Source organism: Oenanthe melanoleuca, chromosome 5 (genome assembly GCF_029582105.1).
Source record: "Oenanthe melanoleuca isolate GR-GAL-2019-014 chromosome 5, OMel1.0, whole genome shotgun sequence".
NCBI classification, from domain to species: domain Eukaryota; kingdom Metazoa; phylum Chordata; class Aves; order Passeriformes; family Muscicapidae; genus Oenanthe; species Oenanthe melanoleuca.
In genome coordinates this window covers 21729270-21745146 of record NC_079339.1, presented here as the reverse complement: position 1 = coordinate 21745146, position 15877 = coordinate 21729270, and the positions used below count along the sequence as shown (strand labels likewise).

At 38.6% G+C, this 15877-nt stretch overlaps 1 protein-coding gene across 2 annotated transcripts in view; it reads right to left on the bottom strand.

Moving 5' to 3' along the window:
* EXT2 (exostosin glycosyltransferase 2) overlaps positions 1 to 15877 on the bottom strand; it is a 73573-nt gene that overhangs the window by 55994 nt on the left and 1702 nt on the right. For both annotated transcript variants that reach the window (XM_056492793.1, XM_056492794.1), the window contains exons 3-8: positions 15098 to 15657; positions 14856 to 14945; positions 10050 to 10166; positions 6503 to 6698; positions 3034 to 3173; positions 2040 to 2133 (exon numbers count right to left, since the gene is read on the bottom strand). In XM_056492793.1, the coding sequence (XP_056348768.1) occupies positions 2040 to 2133; positions 3034 to 3173; positions 6503 to 6698; positions 10050 to 10166; positions 14856 to 14945; positions 15098 to 15633 (1173 nt within the window). In that variant the 5' untranslated portion in view covers positions 15634 to 15657. The remainder of the gene's footprint in view (positions 1 to 2039; positions 2134 to 3033; positions 3174 to 6502; positions 6699 to 10049; positions 10167 to 14855; positions 14946 to 15097; positions 15658 to 15877) is intronic.

The window sequence follows — 15877 nt, the reverse complement described above, 5'->3', positions numbered from 1 at the left end:
ATTGGTATGCTAAATGCATGCTTTAGCCAGGAGAAATTCAGAGCAAGGATTTGTTCTATTTGCCCAGAAAAAAGATTATCTCAACCATACACATCAGGTTACTGGTAGTCCACACAGTATCAGTCATTAAATACTTTTCACCATACTAGGTGGCTAGAAAACAGAATACCTATCAGCAAGGGAATTTCAGAGACACTTACACAGGGACTTTGCCTTGTAAATAAGGCTGACAGGACATAAAATGTATGGATAACATGTTTAAGTATCCTCAATACACAAACAGAAATAAATTCACAAAGAAGAAAGACCTTGTGATTTCAGCCTGTTACTTTTACTATCAAAACACACAATAAAAGCAACAAGATGCAAGAAGAAGCTTTAGAAAAATACATCACACCTTCAGCCAACAGAATCATATTTTCCAATGATGTTCAGTGATGTTCTGAACACAATGACAAAGATTATTGCAAACCATGTATAATCCAAAAAAATTCACCATGAACAGAGACTTTATCTGTATTATGATCACTAAAATATCATCTATTTAAAGTTAATTTTATAGAGCTACAGGTAATACAGATAATATATAAATAATCTAAATTAAGGGGGTTATTGTTGGCTTGCTTCCTTGTGAATGTTTAGGGGGTTTGGTCCTTTGTCTTTATTTTGTTGGCTTTTTTTTTTTTTTTTTTTTACAGGTGAGTTGCCTGATTTCATACTTTAAAGTTAGTGTTTAAGGTGTCTGTGATGTCAAGTGCTTTTTCCATAGCTGGAGAACATTATCCTGAAGAGATTATTTTATGTTAACAGTGAAATAGACAACAAGGAAGTTATTGCACATTTGGACAGACTATTAATATCAGTTTTAAAGCTTTATTAGGTTAACATCTCTAAACCAAAAACCACATCTCTAGGAGTTGTAACACTAAGGTTACTTTCTCACCTCCTGGTTTTGGTGGTATGTTGGTGCTGCCAGCAGGACCCATCAAAATGGTTCATTTGTGTGAAGGCACTAAAGAGAAAGGAGACCCCTGATGGCTGCTGTGGTATTTGCAGACTTAGAACAGAATGAAGTGAAGCTGGCAACAGAATTCAGGTGTGAAAGATATTGACTTCTCAATCTGAGAGTCTATTTTCTCCCCATATATGAGTATTTATATACACAGGGTATCTTTTAGTACTGCCTAAGTGGAAATAACTAGAGTGTAGTAAGCTACACTCTAAAAATGTCTTGGGTCACTTTTTACAAGGACAATGCAGATGACGACTGTCATTAAGGTTGTGTAAGGGAATTTCAGACACCTGACTTCACAATTCTTGCAGAAATTTGACTACAGAGATCCCATGCATCTTGATAGTTAACTTTTCCCTAAAATACCCAGCTCTTACTTCCTGTATGATTTTCCTGATGAGGAACTGAGGCAATGATAGGAGTACCATCTCACCTTATAACAACATACACTCGGGTACAATAAGATGTCAAGGATTAAATATCCTAGATACAAGTGTACATTACATATTAATATCCTCTTTACTGGCCTGAAAGTTCATGGTCTCAGCTCTTGCAGTCATCAAATAAGAAAAAAATCTCTCTCAGAGGAATTGTCAACGTGGATAAAACATTTAACATATTTTGGACTTAATGCTTCCCTCACATTTTAAATCACTAAAATTTTTCTACAAACCAAAGCTTCTTTTTAAATAAACACAGACCCTTGAACATCTTTACTACAATTTAAATACTATGTAAAAAAAAAAAAACTGAAGCAAATATATGCCGTGATTTCATCAGAAATATGTAAACAGATGTCAGTAGGCAGTACATTTACATTCAGGGAGAGTTTCCATCCCACTGAAAAGTGATGGCAAATGCACATGTTTAGCATAAAAAAAGAATAGGGTCAAATAATAAAAATATTAACATGAGAGTATAGTGTATGTTTCTGCATTCCAACAGCTTTCAGAGCAAGGCAGGTGTATGAACCTACACTCCAACTGTAAAGCAAGGAAAATAATTTGAACATGGCACATTGCTTTACCTGTCTTTGCATCTCTTCAATCTGTCGCTGGGGGATACTTTGCAGAATACTGTACATTTCAGGCATCTTCTCTTCAGGGATGACAACAGAGGCCCTATAAACAAGAAAAAAAAAAAAATAGAAAAGAAAACTTATGGTAAGGTGAGAAGAAAGAAATTCTACATTAAAAGACAGTGACTGCTTTTCTAACCCAGAACCTTGTCCTATTTTAATAAGACATAATCAAAAGACACAAGCAAAACGAAGCAGTCTTCAGTGTAATGAAATACTCCAGCAGTTCCTTCCTAACACCAGTCAGTCTGCCCACAGATAATGCCACCTTAGTCTGTAGACTGATTTGTCCAGACTATTAAATAACTATGGAAGGGACAGAGATTCAGGTGTCCTGAATTCTCATCTCTGAATTGCCTCTGACTTGCTGTCAGCAGAGATTTTTTGAATAACCAAACAGTAGTAGCATATACAGTGTTACACATAAAACAAATAATTTTTGTACATATTATCCCTATCCCCAGATCATGTAATTTGGCATAGTGCATGCATAGAAAAATAATTTAAACTCCTATCACAGTGTACTCAGTCAAAAAGTAATGATACCATTCCATCTCAGATAAATTTGGGAAGCATACTGCAATACAGAGAATTAACATTTCTGTGAGGCAATATTTAGCACATAATTTCCTTAAAAGAGCCTGAAAGGAGACCAATACTCATTGATTTCAAGCACAACATTATACAGCAAATCTGTATTTTTAGAAGAAAAAATGACTGGCTACAGGATAATCAAATGCTTTGTCATAACAGTCTCATTTATTTTCCTCTCCTATTTTTGATACATAATAGATCAAGGGCAAAGACAGTGTGCATCTTACTCTGTATTTCATTTCCTGTAACCCCCAGTACACTTGACTTATCACACAGATTTGATTCAAATCACTGAAGGCAATGAAGTATCTCAGGCAGTGGTTTGATGTACAACAGTGAGGGTACAGACCTCTTCCAATCCAGAACCTCAGAGAAAGGTAGAATGTAGGAGTCAGCAATGATAACTGGGACACAGCCAGCTTGAAGAACATCACTTAGCACAGCCTGTCCCAAGCGGGCTCCACGTAGAACAACACAGAATGTAGACTCCTGTCAAGAAACAGCATCCAACACACAGATGAGGAAAAAAGGAAATGTTATATTTGCATTGTGTGTGTGTATGTATAGATGCATTATGTTTTCCTGCCCTTCCCTGCATAAAAAAGTCAAAAGGAAAATCAACTTGCTCTGTGCAATCAATATATTCTGAATTATTAGCTAATTCAAAAAAATTTTACAGCTTTATCTTCCAGAGGCTAGGAAAAAAGTCGTAAGTAGAGGAATGAGAAATACGCTGGTGGGACAATTCTGCACTTTTAATGGCCAAACTTTAGAATTCAGTTGAGAAAACTCAAGGAGAAAAATTTGGTTTAAAATATTTCAAAAGCTTGGCACAACAAGATAGCAGCAATTAAGATGAACTTATTTGAGTATAAACTGTATGAAGCCAACTTCATTTTCTTCTGTTATAAGGCAGTGCAGCTCTCCCTATAGCAGAGAAGTAACAGATTTCGTATTTCAAGTCATTTGACATGTTTGTCAGCATTTTCAAAGTCAAATTAAGAAATCAAGGGCTAGATAAAGCCCTCACAGGCTTTATAGTTGCATAAATTACAATTACGGAACTCCAAGTATAAAGTATAAATTAGTTAGCAGTGGCTCACAAGTAAAACAGTGATAGACCAAGAAATCTTTCAAGTAGCAGAATTAAGACCATACTTATTAAACTGGCAATACCTATGATTTTGTAGAATTAGCAGGTATAATGGATACCAGGGTTAGACTTTGACATCATATGCATAAATCAACTAATACTGATATATATAGAATTCAACACAGAGGAAAATAGCAAACTGCACAAATAAAAAGCATGAATTAACTGGCTAAGATTTGCACTTTGCAGAAGAGGACATTTCCTACAAAAGAACAGGCAAAGAAAGGGTATTCATATGACAGCAATGTTTTACTGTTGAAAAAACAAATCTCTCCACCCAGAGGTAGTATTACAGTCCAAAAAGATGTATAATTTAAGAAATCTGAAGGATTCACTTACTCTTCACAGTAACAAAATACCTCAGAAAGAGCAGGGTTCAGTCTTGGGCAATGTACTTCCAGTGGTAAGTAAAGGATGATTACTTACCTTGAAACTATAATCTACAAGGAAGGATTGACTCTCATCAATGCTACTTATTCTGAAGAAATGAGGGCACGAGGAAGGGAGCTTCAAAGATAAAAAAAATTGCCACAAAAAAAGAGTATAATCCATTTACTCATGTCCACAAGACAGAATAAAAAATGCCACAAGCTTAACCTGCAGCAAAGAGGACTTCTTGACTGTGTGCAGTCGCCCTGTATTTAGGGACTATAGTTCTCACTGTCACTGAGGAATCTTGCTACAGATTCAAGATTGCAAAATAAATGCTAGTGGAGTTCAGCTACATAACAGGAAAAAATCCCAAGTTAATATTATCCCTAAGTTTAAGAAAGAACCATTATAAAGTTGATACAGGGGTTCCCACAGATAAGAAAACATTTTTCCAGCTTGTGTTCTATGGCCTGAAGAAAAGGAGCCAGAAGGCTCAGCAGGGCAGCAAAACATCAAGATGGAACAAGGAAATACAAGGGATTTTGCTGGCTCTTCACTTGTTTCCTGATGCAATTGTAAGACCTGTGTTCATACCCATAGAAAACTAAGAGCCTTGAACATCTCATCCAAGAGAAGGCTGCAAACAGGAAGCATTAACAACCCAGAAGTCCAAGAGTCTGTCTAGTAGGACATCTGTAAAGGCAGTGCTGGAAAGGATGAACTGTGATCCAATTCCCCCTTCCCCCACTCTTAGACAGGAAGAGAAGGAAAAGAAGGGTGTGGGGAATGGAAGAAGCTGAGAGAATGAACACACATTTTAACCATTGGCTCACTAGATCACACAGCAGCAGGTGGAAGAGACTAGTAAGCTCTGGGAGAGACAAAAAAGAAAAACAAAGGCCAGATGTGGACACACATGCTCATCTGCCCAGATAACCATTTTTCCTGTCTAGACAAAGGTTACTATAAATACATCTCCTCACATCACCACTGTTATCAGCCAGACATTCCAAAGGGAAATGCAGGGGAAAGTATTTTAACAATCTCAGCATGTGCCAGCTCTCTTCTGAATTATAAAATCATATATAGAAAGATATAGATATAGATTCCCTGACTTGCTATCTTTTAGCAATCCAGTCTATATTTAAAGAAATAAAGCAAACAAGTTTTTGTTACTCAAAGTTTAGGACTCACAATGACCCTTTCCTCCCTCTCCTCCTCCTCCACATGGAATGTTAAACATATTTCCTACAAAACATAACAGGAGGGGTGGAAACTTTGCCTTTCCTCAGCTTGTTTGTTATTTTACCATCACTTGTTGAAGTTCAAAGACAGATTATATGCTGGTGGCCGCAGACAGTGGCCTGTGGCATAACTCACTTCACCACACTGCATGCCAAAGCACCTCTGTTAGTGAATTGCCAAGAGACACAGGGGTCTGAGAACACTATCTAGTTTTATCTTCACTGACACATCAAAAGGCCTCTGGAAGTTGGGCCAAGGCCATGAAACACATTTCACCTAGTTGTTTTCATAGCTGCATGCTGACAAGCCTTCTAGCTCGGTCTGTCATATCTACACAGATAGTTTTGTACAATTTAACTACTAAACTGCATACAAAAAATGTAATCTAACACCTCTCCTTAAATTTAACATTCTTTTTTGTGGCCCAAATATAAGAGCATAAGCTCTTTAAAGTTCATTTTAACCTTTTATCCAATTGACGAAGCCATCTTCAGTTTCAAGCTTCATCTAGCAAGGACCAGACAGCCACATCTGAGAAATCAATTCCAAATTCATGCCTGCTGAAAGCCTTTATGCCAGCTACTTTGGAAGGTGCAAATTCCAATGTTCCTCTCCAGTTTTGAAGCCAGCAATTTCATCTGCCTCCAAATTTTTCCTCCCATTCCTCCATTTTAGCATCCCATTGCTGCTGGATTTGGCAGCATCTTTGTGTAATTTTTTAAGTTTACATGACACTGCCTCGTGTTACTAAACCACCATGACCTGTCTCATATAAGCATAGTCTGCATATAAGTTTGAGTACATAGTTTTTTGCCCTCTTAAAAACAAGGATAAGTACTCAGGGATATAATACTCAATACTGTTGAGGATATATCCTCAATACTTAGGATTTAATACTCAAGCTAACATAACAAATTATGCAGTTTTAAAACATATCCAGCACATTAATTAAATACAAGGAGGTACCCTACCACTACTAAACAGGAACAGAATCACAGCTAAGACCGACACTGCTGGGAAGAGACGTCTGCAGGAGAGGCAGCCTTACCTGAAGCACTTGAGGATAATCAAAGACTTGATTCTTGTAGCAGCGTTTGCGAACAGCAGGGACCCCATCTGACAGGTTTGTACATTTGTCCAGGACCAGCACTGACTCCCCATTCTCAGCCTGAAGAGCTTCCAACTCCAAGCGGTACTCGGGGTGCAGAGCCATTTGAGATGACAGAATGAAATACCTGCGAGGACTGAAAAACAGCCAGGTTACCTGACAGCACTGCAAGTTTACTTCCAAGATGCTCAAGAAGACATTTCCTTCCATCCTGGAAAAGCAGAGCAACATGAACTAAATTTGGACATGCTGCCAAGACTGTATTTTCAGACAAGGCTGGAAAGGGTAATGATGAAATATAATTAAGCCTGGGATAGTAAGTTCAACATTATTTACAATTCTGAATAAATTTATACTTGGTAAGAGTGCTTATTACATTAGAATAGGCACTTGCATTATAACTTCTATTATAAACTTAAATAAACACCATTTAGCTGCATTTTAAATCAGCCTGCTACTGATGCCAGGATTGTTTGTACTTTTGTTTGATGTTTGTGTGCTAAAACAAAGTAGATAGGACACTGAGTGCTTCTAGTTTCTCCTCCCCTATATGTTCTCATGAATTTTAATTGAAAAACGATGGTGAACTGACAACTCAGTATTTAGTATTTAGCTTATTTAGTCTTGATATGGTGATGGCAGCAATAGCACAAGCTCATCTTTTTTAACTGTGATTCAGTTCTGTCCCTTGGGGCAATTTAGAGGCAACATTTCCAAGGAAAAGCTGAAGGTCCATATGGTGTATGTTATCCCATACATTCTCAACTCCCACCGTGTTCCAAAACCGTGAGTATTTAAAACGTGCTGAACGTTTCAAATACTGATGTGTTTAAAAACACAAAGTAACACTGGAGGTAAACCACACAAGAATACAAGTTCAAATTAGGCGCTTGCTGCTTACAGAAGTTATACTAATACTGGAAAATAGCATGTCATATAATTGTTATACTCATCTACTTGGGTTTCCTTTTAAAACAGGTCAGCTAAAGTCAGACTGCTCCACCACTCCCCAGTGAAAGGAACACACATAGTGAGTGAGTGCCCTCGCTGCCAAAAGAACACAGGAAGCACAAGGCCTGCACTTAGGATTCCAGTTCTACTCCACATGATGCCATCTTTAATTTACAGCTCTGAAAACACACAAACACACACACTTTATAAAGTCAGACCTCTCCTGCTGCTCTTCTCACCTCTTCTACTCATTTTCATGCTGGTCACTTTAGGTGCTCCAATTAACAGACGCATAGTATTTTTTCTAAACTTTCTTTCTCACTAGTCTCCAGCTGCTACCAACTTGCTACCAGCAGAAGTGGATTTTAAGCAATCCAATTAAAAAGGCACGTATATCAAACCCCCTCAGTTCAGCTCTGTAAGAGGTCTTTAGAAAAGGAAACAATGATACCGATGAGCGATAATAAATGCATATAACCAGCTTCAAAAAATGTAGGTTTTTTTGTGTATATGTTTAAAAGCAAATTTTGCCTTGAAACTGCTATCACTCTATGACACTCAAAATCCAGCTTATCCAACATTGCTACAGAAGAAAGTATATGCCATCTCCCAAGAAATAACACACTAATGTAGTGTGATGAAAAGGTGTATCCCAAGCAAGCCTGGATTCTGAGCAGTGTGTCCTCGTCCCACCCCTCCTGCACAGAGCAGGCGAGGCTGGGAACCCGGCTCACCAGTAACGCTGACTGGCCACTGGATGGCACTCCGGACACCGGGCTGCCCAACGCAATTGTTAAAAGAGCAGTTTTGAGAAACGGAATCTCCAACACCTTAACTGAACACAAGACCTATTTCTCTTATCCGACCCAAAATCAGAGTTTAGCTGACTACATGGACATGAACAATATGACTGTTTCTCTATTTACAACTGCTTCTATACATGCTGGAGCCTACCATCACATTCATGCTCTCTGGACAGAAACACAAAGCATGCTTGCGCTCTATGTCAGAATGTAGCAACACTTGAGACTTATGAGCAATCAACTGGGATGCAACCAGATGCCATTTGCTGGCCTGGTCCAGGGGCATCACAAGCAAGGACATAAAGGATGTGAGCAAAGTAAACCACTGCTGCACAAGTTTGTCCTAATTGACTGCATTATTGTACTCAGAGCGGCCAAGAGCAACAGCAAGAGCACTGCCCTTACCAGAAAAGACAACTGAACCCTAAGACAAATAACTTTTGTGTCTAGCAGAGGCTGCACCATTTCAATCAGTTTTTGAGTTTGAAAATTCATATTCTCTACAGAATGCAGTAAGAAGAAACAGACATAAAAGTTTCTACATTTGTCAACTTGATCTTCACAATTTAAACCACGACAGGGGTAAGACCTTGTTAAACTGTGTAATTAGAAGACTTATGAAATATAAAAAGAAGAGCCTTCCATAATATGTCTTCCAGACTTCTACCTCCTCATGTTCTGAAGACATGAGCACATTAGAGAAGCCACCATCGCCAGGGTAGTTAATTTCAAGAACTAATTACATGCTCTGAGAAAATTAGTGCTTTATTTCCCAACTGTCTTGCTTTACTTTCAGCTGCAAGATTCAGGGAGGGAAGGGTTGTGTTGCTTGTGTTTGTGTCTTACTCCATTATTTAAAAAAAAAACAAAAACAAAAACAAAAAAAAAAAAAAAAAAAAAAAAAAAAAACCAAATAAAATCAGTATTCTAAGCTCTGGGTGTATGTATTCCCATAATCACACATACAAGTTTTTATCCTTCTTTTTCATGACAGGTCAGGTGCAAATGGTGGGTGTTACATCAGGCTGGCAACCTGTCACAGTGAGGCTCCTCAGGGTCCAGCTTAGGCCCTGAGCTCTTCCACATCTTCATAAACAACTTGGACACAGGACTGGAAGGGATACCTACTAAGTTCATCAACGACAAAAAATTGGGAGGAGCTGTTGGCTCCCTTGAAGTCAGAGAAGCCCTGCAGAGAGATCTCGACAAATCAAAGAGCTGGGCAATCACCAATGGTATGAAGTTTAACAAAAACAAGTCCCAGGTTGTACCTGGGACAGGGCAAACCTCTATGTATGGACAGACTGGGAAATGAGAGGCTGGAGAGCAGCCCTGTGGAAAGAGACCTGGGGGTCCTGGTCAATGGCAAATTGAATATTAGTCAGTAGTGCCCCAGCAGCCAGGAGGGCCAACTGTGCCCTGGGGTGCATCAGGCAGCTGATCAAAGGAGGGGACTGTCCCACTCTGAGTTCTCTGCACAGTTCTGGGCACCACCATATAAGAAAAGTACAAAGCTATTAGAAGGAGCAGTTGACAATTGAACCAAGACCATTAGCACTGGAACCATCAGCCTTGAAAGCATCATCTATTTTAATAGCAAGAGCCGTCAAAAACAAAGCTTACAAAATTGCCTAAACTCACCATAAAGTTAGTAGCTATATTTATATTTTATAATCACCAGTATGAAATATGATATTGAATATACTTTGCCCAACTCATGGGAATTACTTTACCCTGGTCCTCTTTCTGGCAGATCTACTTCTCCTGACAACGGGCTGTAAACAGGAATACTGACATCATAGCCTTGCCGGTAAGTCCAAGTGGAGAAGCCTCCACCAGCCAACAGAGCTCTGGAAAACACAAGAAAGTAAGTTTAAATTGAGAACATGTAACATTCAAACTCCAGCAATTCACTGCTTGTCATTACCAGAACATGAAGATGCATACTCAAAGGTAAGCTTTTCCATCAGCATTTGTCAGTGGCATGTTTTCATGATGGTTTTAAGCTGACTTTAGTTTTTGTGATCTTGGTTTACTGCTACATTGGATTTAGTCACCAACAGAGTGCTTAAAATTGTGTATGATCACTGAGGAATGAAACATTTTTGCATTAATAAAGGGAAATCTAATATATGGTTGTTATGGTTGCAATTTACAAGCTTACATATCCTAAGACAATTTTAATCTGGAGAAATACATTCTGAATTATTTATACTAGTTAAGATATTCCTTGATGCCTGTATTAAAATTGGCTATAGCACAACTTTCAAAATGTTCAAGACAAGCTGTATTTCAGACAGAAATCACGGTACAGTAACAGTATTTTAGCATCTTACAGTGACTTTGGACTTCTCAGGATGGAAAATTAAATTATGTTATTTGCAACTGTATTTTCAAAGTTATCATACTAGTGCAATTTATTTCATTTTTATATTGCACAAAAATTCTATGAACAGAAAACATAAGAACAAGAAATCTGTAGGTCATAACACTAAGTTCCAAAAGTAGAGGTTGCTTGGGACACTATATGCTATAGAGCAAGGGAATAACCAAGGACTGATAAATTAAAATGCAATTCAACCTTCCAATAGGATGACCTGCATTGTGCCTTTTCATAGATGGGACAGCCTTTTGCAACACAGAAGTGCTTTAAGTAAAGAAGAGAACAATGTGTATAGAAGAAAGTGGTATATCATATACAATTCCAGGGGAAAAAAAGGGTTTATTACTATCTCCTATCACAAATCAAGCCTCTTTGAAATATGCTAATAGAGAACAACAGTTTTTTTGTTGCCATTTCATGTCCAGTGACCAAGTGGTATCAGGAACACAAAATCCTAGTTCCAGAAGAAGCTCAGATTCAGCTTCTTCTGTGAGACTTCTCAAAGAGCTGATCAAACTTTCAGTCCTTTGTCATTCTGCAGGATGCTGTGCTACACTTTTAGCTGCTTCTGGAATACTGGTTCTGCTTAAGGTACCGTATTTCTCAATTCCAGTTTGTATCCTTATCTGTGGAAAGGAGCAGGACACAAATACATTACTAGACAAAGCATTAAAGAAAGCATCTTGAGGAGCTGTACCCATTTTTGTAGTTATGATTATAGTGGAAAGCCTTACTGTCACACTTCAGAGCAGGCACAGGTCTCATCAATAATCAGAACACACAGGAACAAAAAAGTCAACATGAGACTGGAAGAGGCACCAACAATCCATTAGCTAATATTCTTGTTTTCAGATATCACTGAATGAAATCCTTAGGTGTTAGAACAAGCAGTTTCCCACAAATGTTAGACAATAGATTCTCATTAAACCAAATTATCACCCAAGATTTTTCCCATCAGAACAAGACACCCTGGATGAACACCAGTATGTTGTGCCTGTTCTAATCCCCATCAGATGCCCCACAGGATACTTCACTTCCTGCTCTGACCTGCAGTACAACTGTTCAGCATTCAAACACCATAATCACACTTTGCCATAAATGTGACTCTTCATTCAGAACACAAACTATGATAGGAGCAAAAATCAACTTGAGAACCAGATGATAAATTAAATACATGCTGAGTCTAGAATTTTTGTTCCAAATAATTTCTAATTTCTTTCCAATGTCCCCCAAGCCCCTGCTTTTGGTGACATGAACAACACTGCTATGACTAAGTTTCACCATGGAAGCTGCGTGTTCTATGTCTTATCCATGTTAATCCAGTTACAAGAAGAGAGAAAAAAAATTGGCTTGGGTGTTACTGCTCTTGCACTTTATATCTCCTTTCTCCTTTTTTACACTCCCCCCTCCAAACTGGGAAACCAGAAACAGATTGTTTTAATAGGATCCAGTGAAAACACTACAGCACCTCATCAGCCTTGAGAAAGCAGGTGTGTGTCATGCAGACTTTTACCTAAATAAACCCACAGGGAACCAACACCAGTTAAGTAACTCCACTTGGATTTTCACTGCACGATGCATTAAGAGAGTAGGAAAATTAACTCCTAATGTACTCAAGACAAATAATCTTTAAATTGCACTGATCAGCAAGGAATGACTGTCCCTGAGCAACTTTTCACCACTTTTCAAATATTGATCCTTCTTTCTCTCCATGAAGTGCTCCAGCTGGCCTATACTCTAAATGTTTCCGTCCAACTGCCATCTGCAGCTGCTTTCTGCCAAACTTCACAAGTCACTGAACTCAATTCACGGACTGAAACAGAAATAAATAAATAGTATCTTAGTTCATAAATTCAATTCTACAGCACTAGAATACCTCTGCAAAAGAAATCCTTTCAACTTCATCATTGTACCAAATCCAACAGTACTAATTAACAGATAATACAGAGCATATCTGGCAGCTAATACTAGCAACATAACCTCCATGCCCACAAGGCAAACTTTCACCTTTGAAAATATGGAATAAAGCACTTTTACACTCTCTCTGGAAATTGGATTTAAAGATCTAATAAACAAACAATCCCTTAGTGAAGTATCTTAGCCAAGAACTTTCCCAGATGTAAAATTATTATATAACTGAACTCTTCCCCTGTGTATAAGGTCTTACTTTACCTGGATCAATATTCTGCAGCAAATTAATAGAACACAAGTCTATTAAACCTCATGATCCACTACAGTTCAACTGTGTATGATCTCTCAGACATGTTGACTGTAGAAGGCAGACCACACTCCCTGTGCAACTTCACAAATATTACCTGTGTATTTCACAAGTGATCCACAAACTCCCACAAATGCAGTCCTTCTGGAGTTGTCATGGTACAATTCAGACAAGTAATTCAAAAACTAACTGAACTCTGCCAACATGCCTTTATTTTGGCCAGCAGCTTTATGATGCTACAAACAACAGTCTTTCCCACTTGGTTAACTACCCATTCCTAAGAAAACACATCCACATTGCTTGTTCCATTAGACATGAACTAAGAACTCCAAAGGTCTCCAAAATCATACTGAAAGCTCATTCTGCATCACTCAGGCCTCTCCAAGACTAGGTCCACACTCCCAACTTCTTTCACAGGCCCCTTGCCTTTCCACCTGTGACCTCTAGCATAAGTTCTGTACATCAAACAGTCCAACTGTTGGCTGCCTACAAAAAGGAATTCCCACTTTTTTTCCATCCCAAGCTCAGTTATTTCCTCTCCTCTGTATTACAGCTCATGATCATACAGCTGTGGACTGAGTCAGACTGGCTAACTACAACAGCTGAATGCCAAAAAAGACTATAGTTTTTTACTTAAATTACCCAGTTTTCCATACTTTCCAAATACTTAGGAGAAACACCTACCAAAATAATAGGTTTCCTGCCTGCTAAGCCAAGGCATGCAAGGCCAAATGTAAACAGAGATTTGAGATTAAAAACTAGAATTAAAAAAAGTTCTGCAGCATATCTAGTACATTCAGTTAATAAATTCACTTCTTCTATAGACACATGTACCCATAAACATGCAGTCCATTCCACTGTCAAATGAAAATTCTCCTAAGTATAAATCTAAGATAATTAATGCAAGTATTTACTAACAGATTAACAGACTTGTTTACAAGAGACTGATGCTTGACTGCCCTCTCCAGGCTAACTCATACATACAACATGTTTCATACAGAGAAGGAAAAAACTAAAGCCTTACTTCACAGTGATGTCATTTAAATGAGCAAATTTACTCTTTAAACATGTGCAGGAAAAAAACAACTGTTCTGGTACTGGAAGATGTTTTAAATTGTCTTTGCTGAAAATAAGTCAAGATACACTTCACAGACAATCATTTTAGCAAAGAACCTATATCTCAGGCAAGATTTTGTTAGTATTTGGCCTAAGAAACTTAACTTTGACTTTCAAGAAAAGCACTGGTTACAATGGATCTAACTCCACAGAACTAAGTACACACAGGCTGACATATTAGAAACATCTTCAGTAACAGTATCTCCTTCCTCTTATTCCAATTTTCTTTCCTCTTCCAAAACTAAACAATCCTGCAAGTGAAAATTGAGCTCAGAATGTATGCCTTTTAAGTTCCTGGCAAATATTTTTAGAGTACACTTGCCAGAGAATAACTAAGAACATTTGTCCAATTACTAATAGTCTAATTATTAAGATAACAAAAACCATTGAAATTTAGCACAGTTTTGTTAAGCAGAGCAGCTGCTTTAAAATGCCCTTGAAGCACCTGACTTCTATTAGAAAGCTGCTGCTACAATCATCTTTGAATTTCTAATTTGCATCAAGTGGGACATTTTGTAAAGTATTCATATTCAGCTACACACCAGATCAAAAATCTCCAACCTTAGAGCAAGCCCAAGAGTTAAAAGCAAACTGTGAGCCACATCCCTTATAAAATTAAGGATGGGGCTAACGTATCAGATTTCAAAAGTAAACACCTCTTGTATACAAGGTTTTACTTTCATTTTTTGAGAAGCAAGCAAGTCATAGTCTAGCTTTAAAGGTTAAGGAGCACATCCTTTGCTATCAATTGCCCTTCTGAGCTTGTTGCTTCTTGAGTGGCATTTAAATCCAGATCTGTCCATCACACAGCACAACACATACCTATCTCTAGGAACATCTAGGGCAGTGTTATAATCTGGTGGCCCTCCAGGCAGCATATTGAAGAGCAAATGATTTGTGCCTCGATCCCACCTACAGCAAAAGAAGAAACAATCTGCAATTAGAAAAGTGTTCTTTACACACAGACAAGTTCTGCCATTCTCTGCATTCTCCCCTCCTGTATCAGCCTTACTTTTTCTCACTTTGTGTTCTTTCCACTCACACACTGAAGGTTCAGCACGTACCTGGACAGCTGTGCCAAAGCCTGAGCTGTCTCTTTGATACGGAGGGAGTTCTGATTGAGCACATCTATGGATGGCACAAAAAGGCAGGCTCGGTTGACATCGTCAGTGTAGAATTCACTGTCAGAGATGGCTGTCAGCAGCTCATTGTATTCCTTGGAAATGGTGTTGCTCACCAACGTCCCATATTCATCCACATACTTTTTCAGTGAATAGATGTACACTTTGATTTTGTTCTTGGGATTGAAGCCACATCTATAGACATCGAAGCAGGTGTGCATCCTGCAGCTGAGGTCTCCCCGCTCAGGAATGGGGCTATCAGCAGGAAGCTTGACCACAGGCACATCATGGACGCTGCGTTTTTCAACAGTCCAGTCACTGGATGATTCAATGGAGTGAGGCCAGAACTGGAACATTCCTGTGGCAATTAGGCCAAGCAGAACTATGGAAAAGAGAGTGATGTAATAGATGCGATGCTTGGTTTTCATTCTTGGGATGAGGGCTGGACCCCGGGTGTTATATTTGGCCGAGGCACACATAATGGAATCAATTATCTCTTGTTGCTACAAAATAGAGACAGAGGTTTTAGGATGAACTCTAGAAGAGATACATAGTTATCACAATGCAGAGAAACATGCAGTTACTCCTTTCAGGGAAGGGTCTTGGCCTCAGCAGATCATAGGCTTTCTTCAGATGCTCCTGTGCCCCACCAGAACACAGGATGCCAGCTGGGACTGACACTTGGCAAGCACCAACTGAGGCTGACCTGCTGGGCCTGGCTGT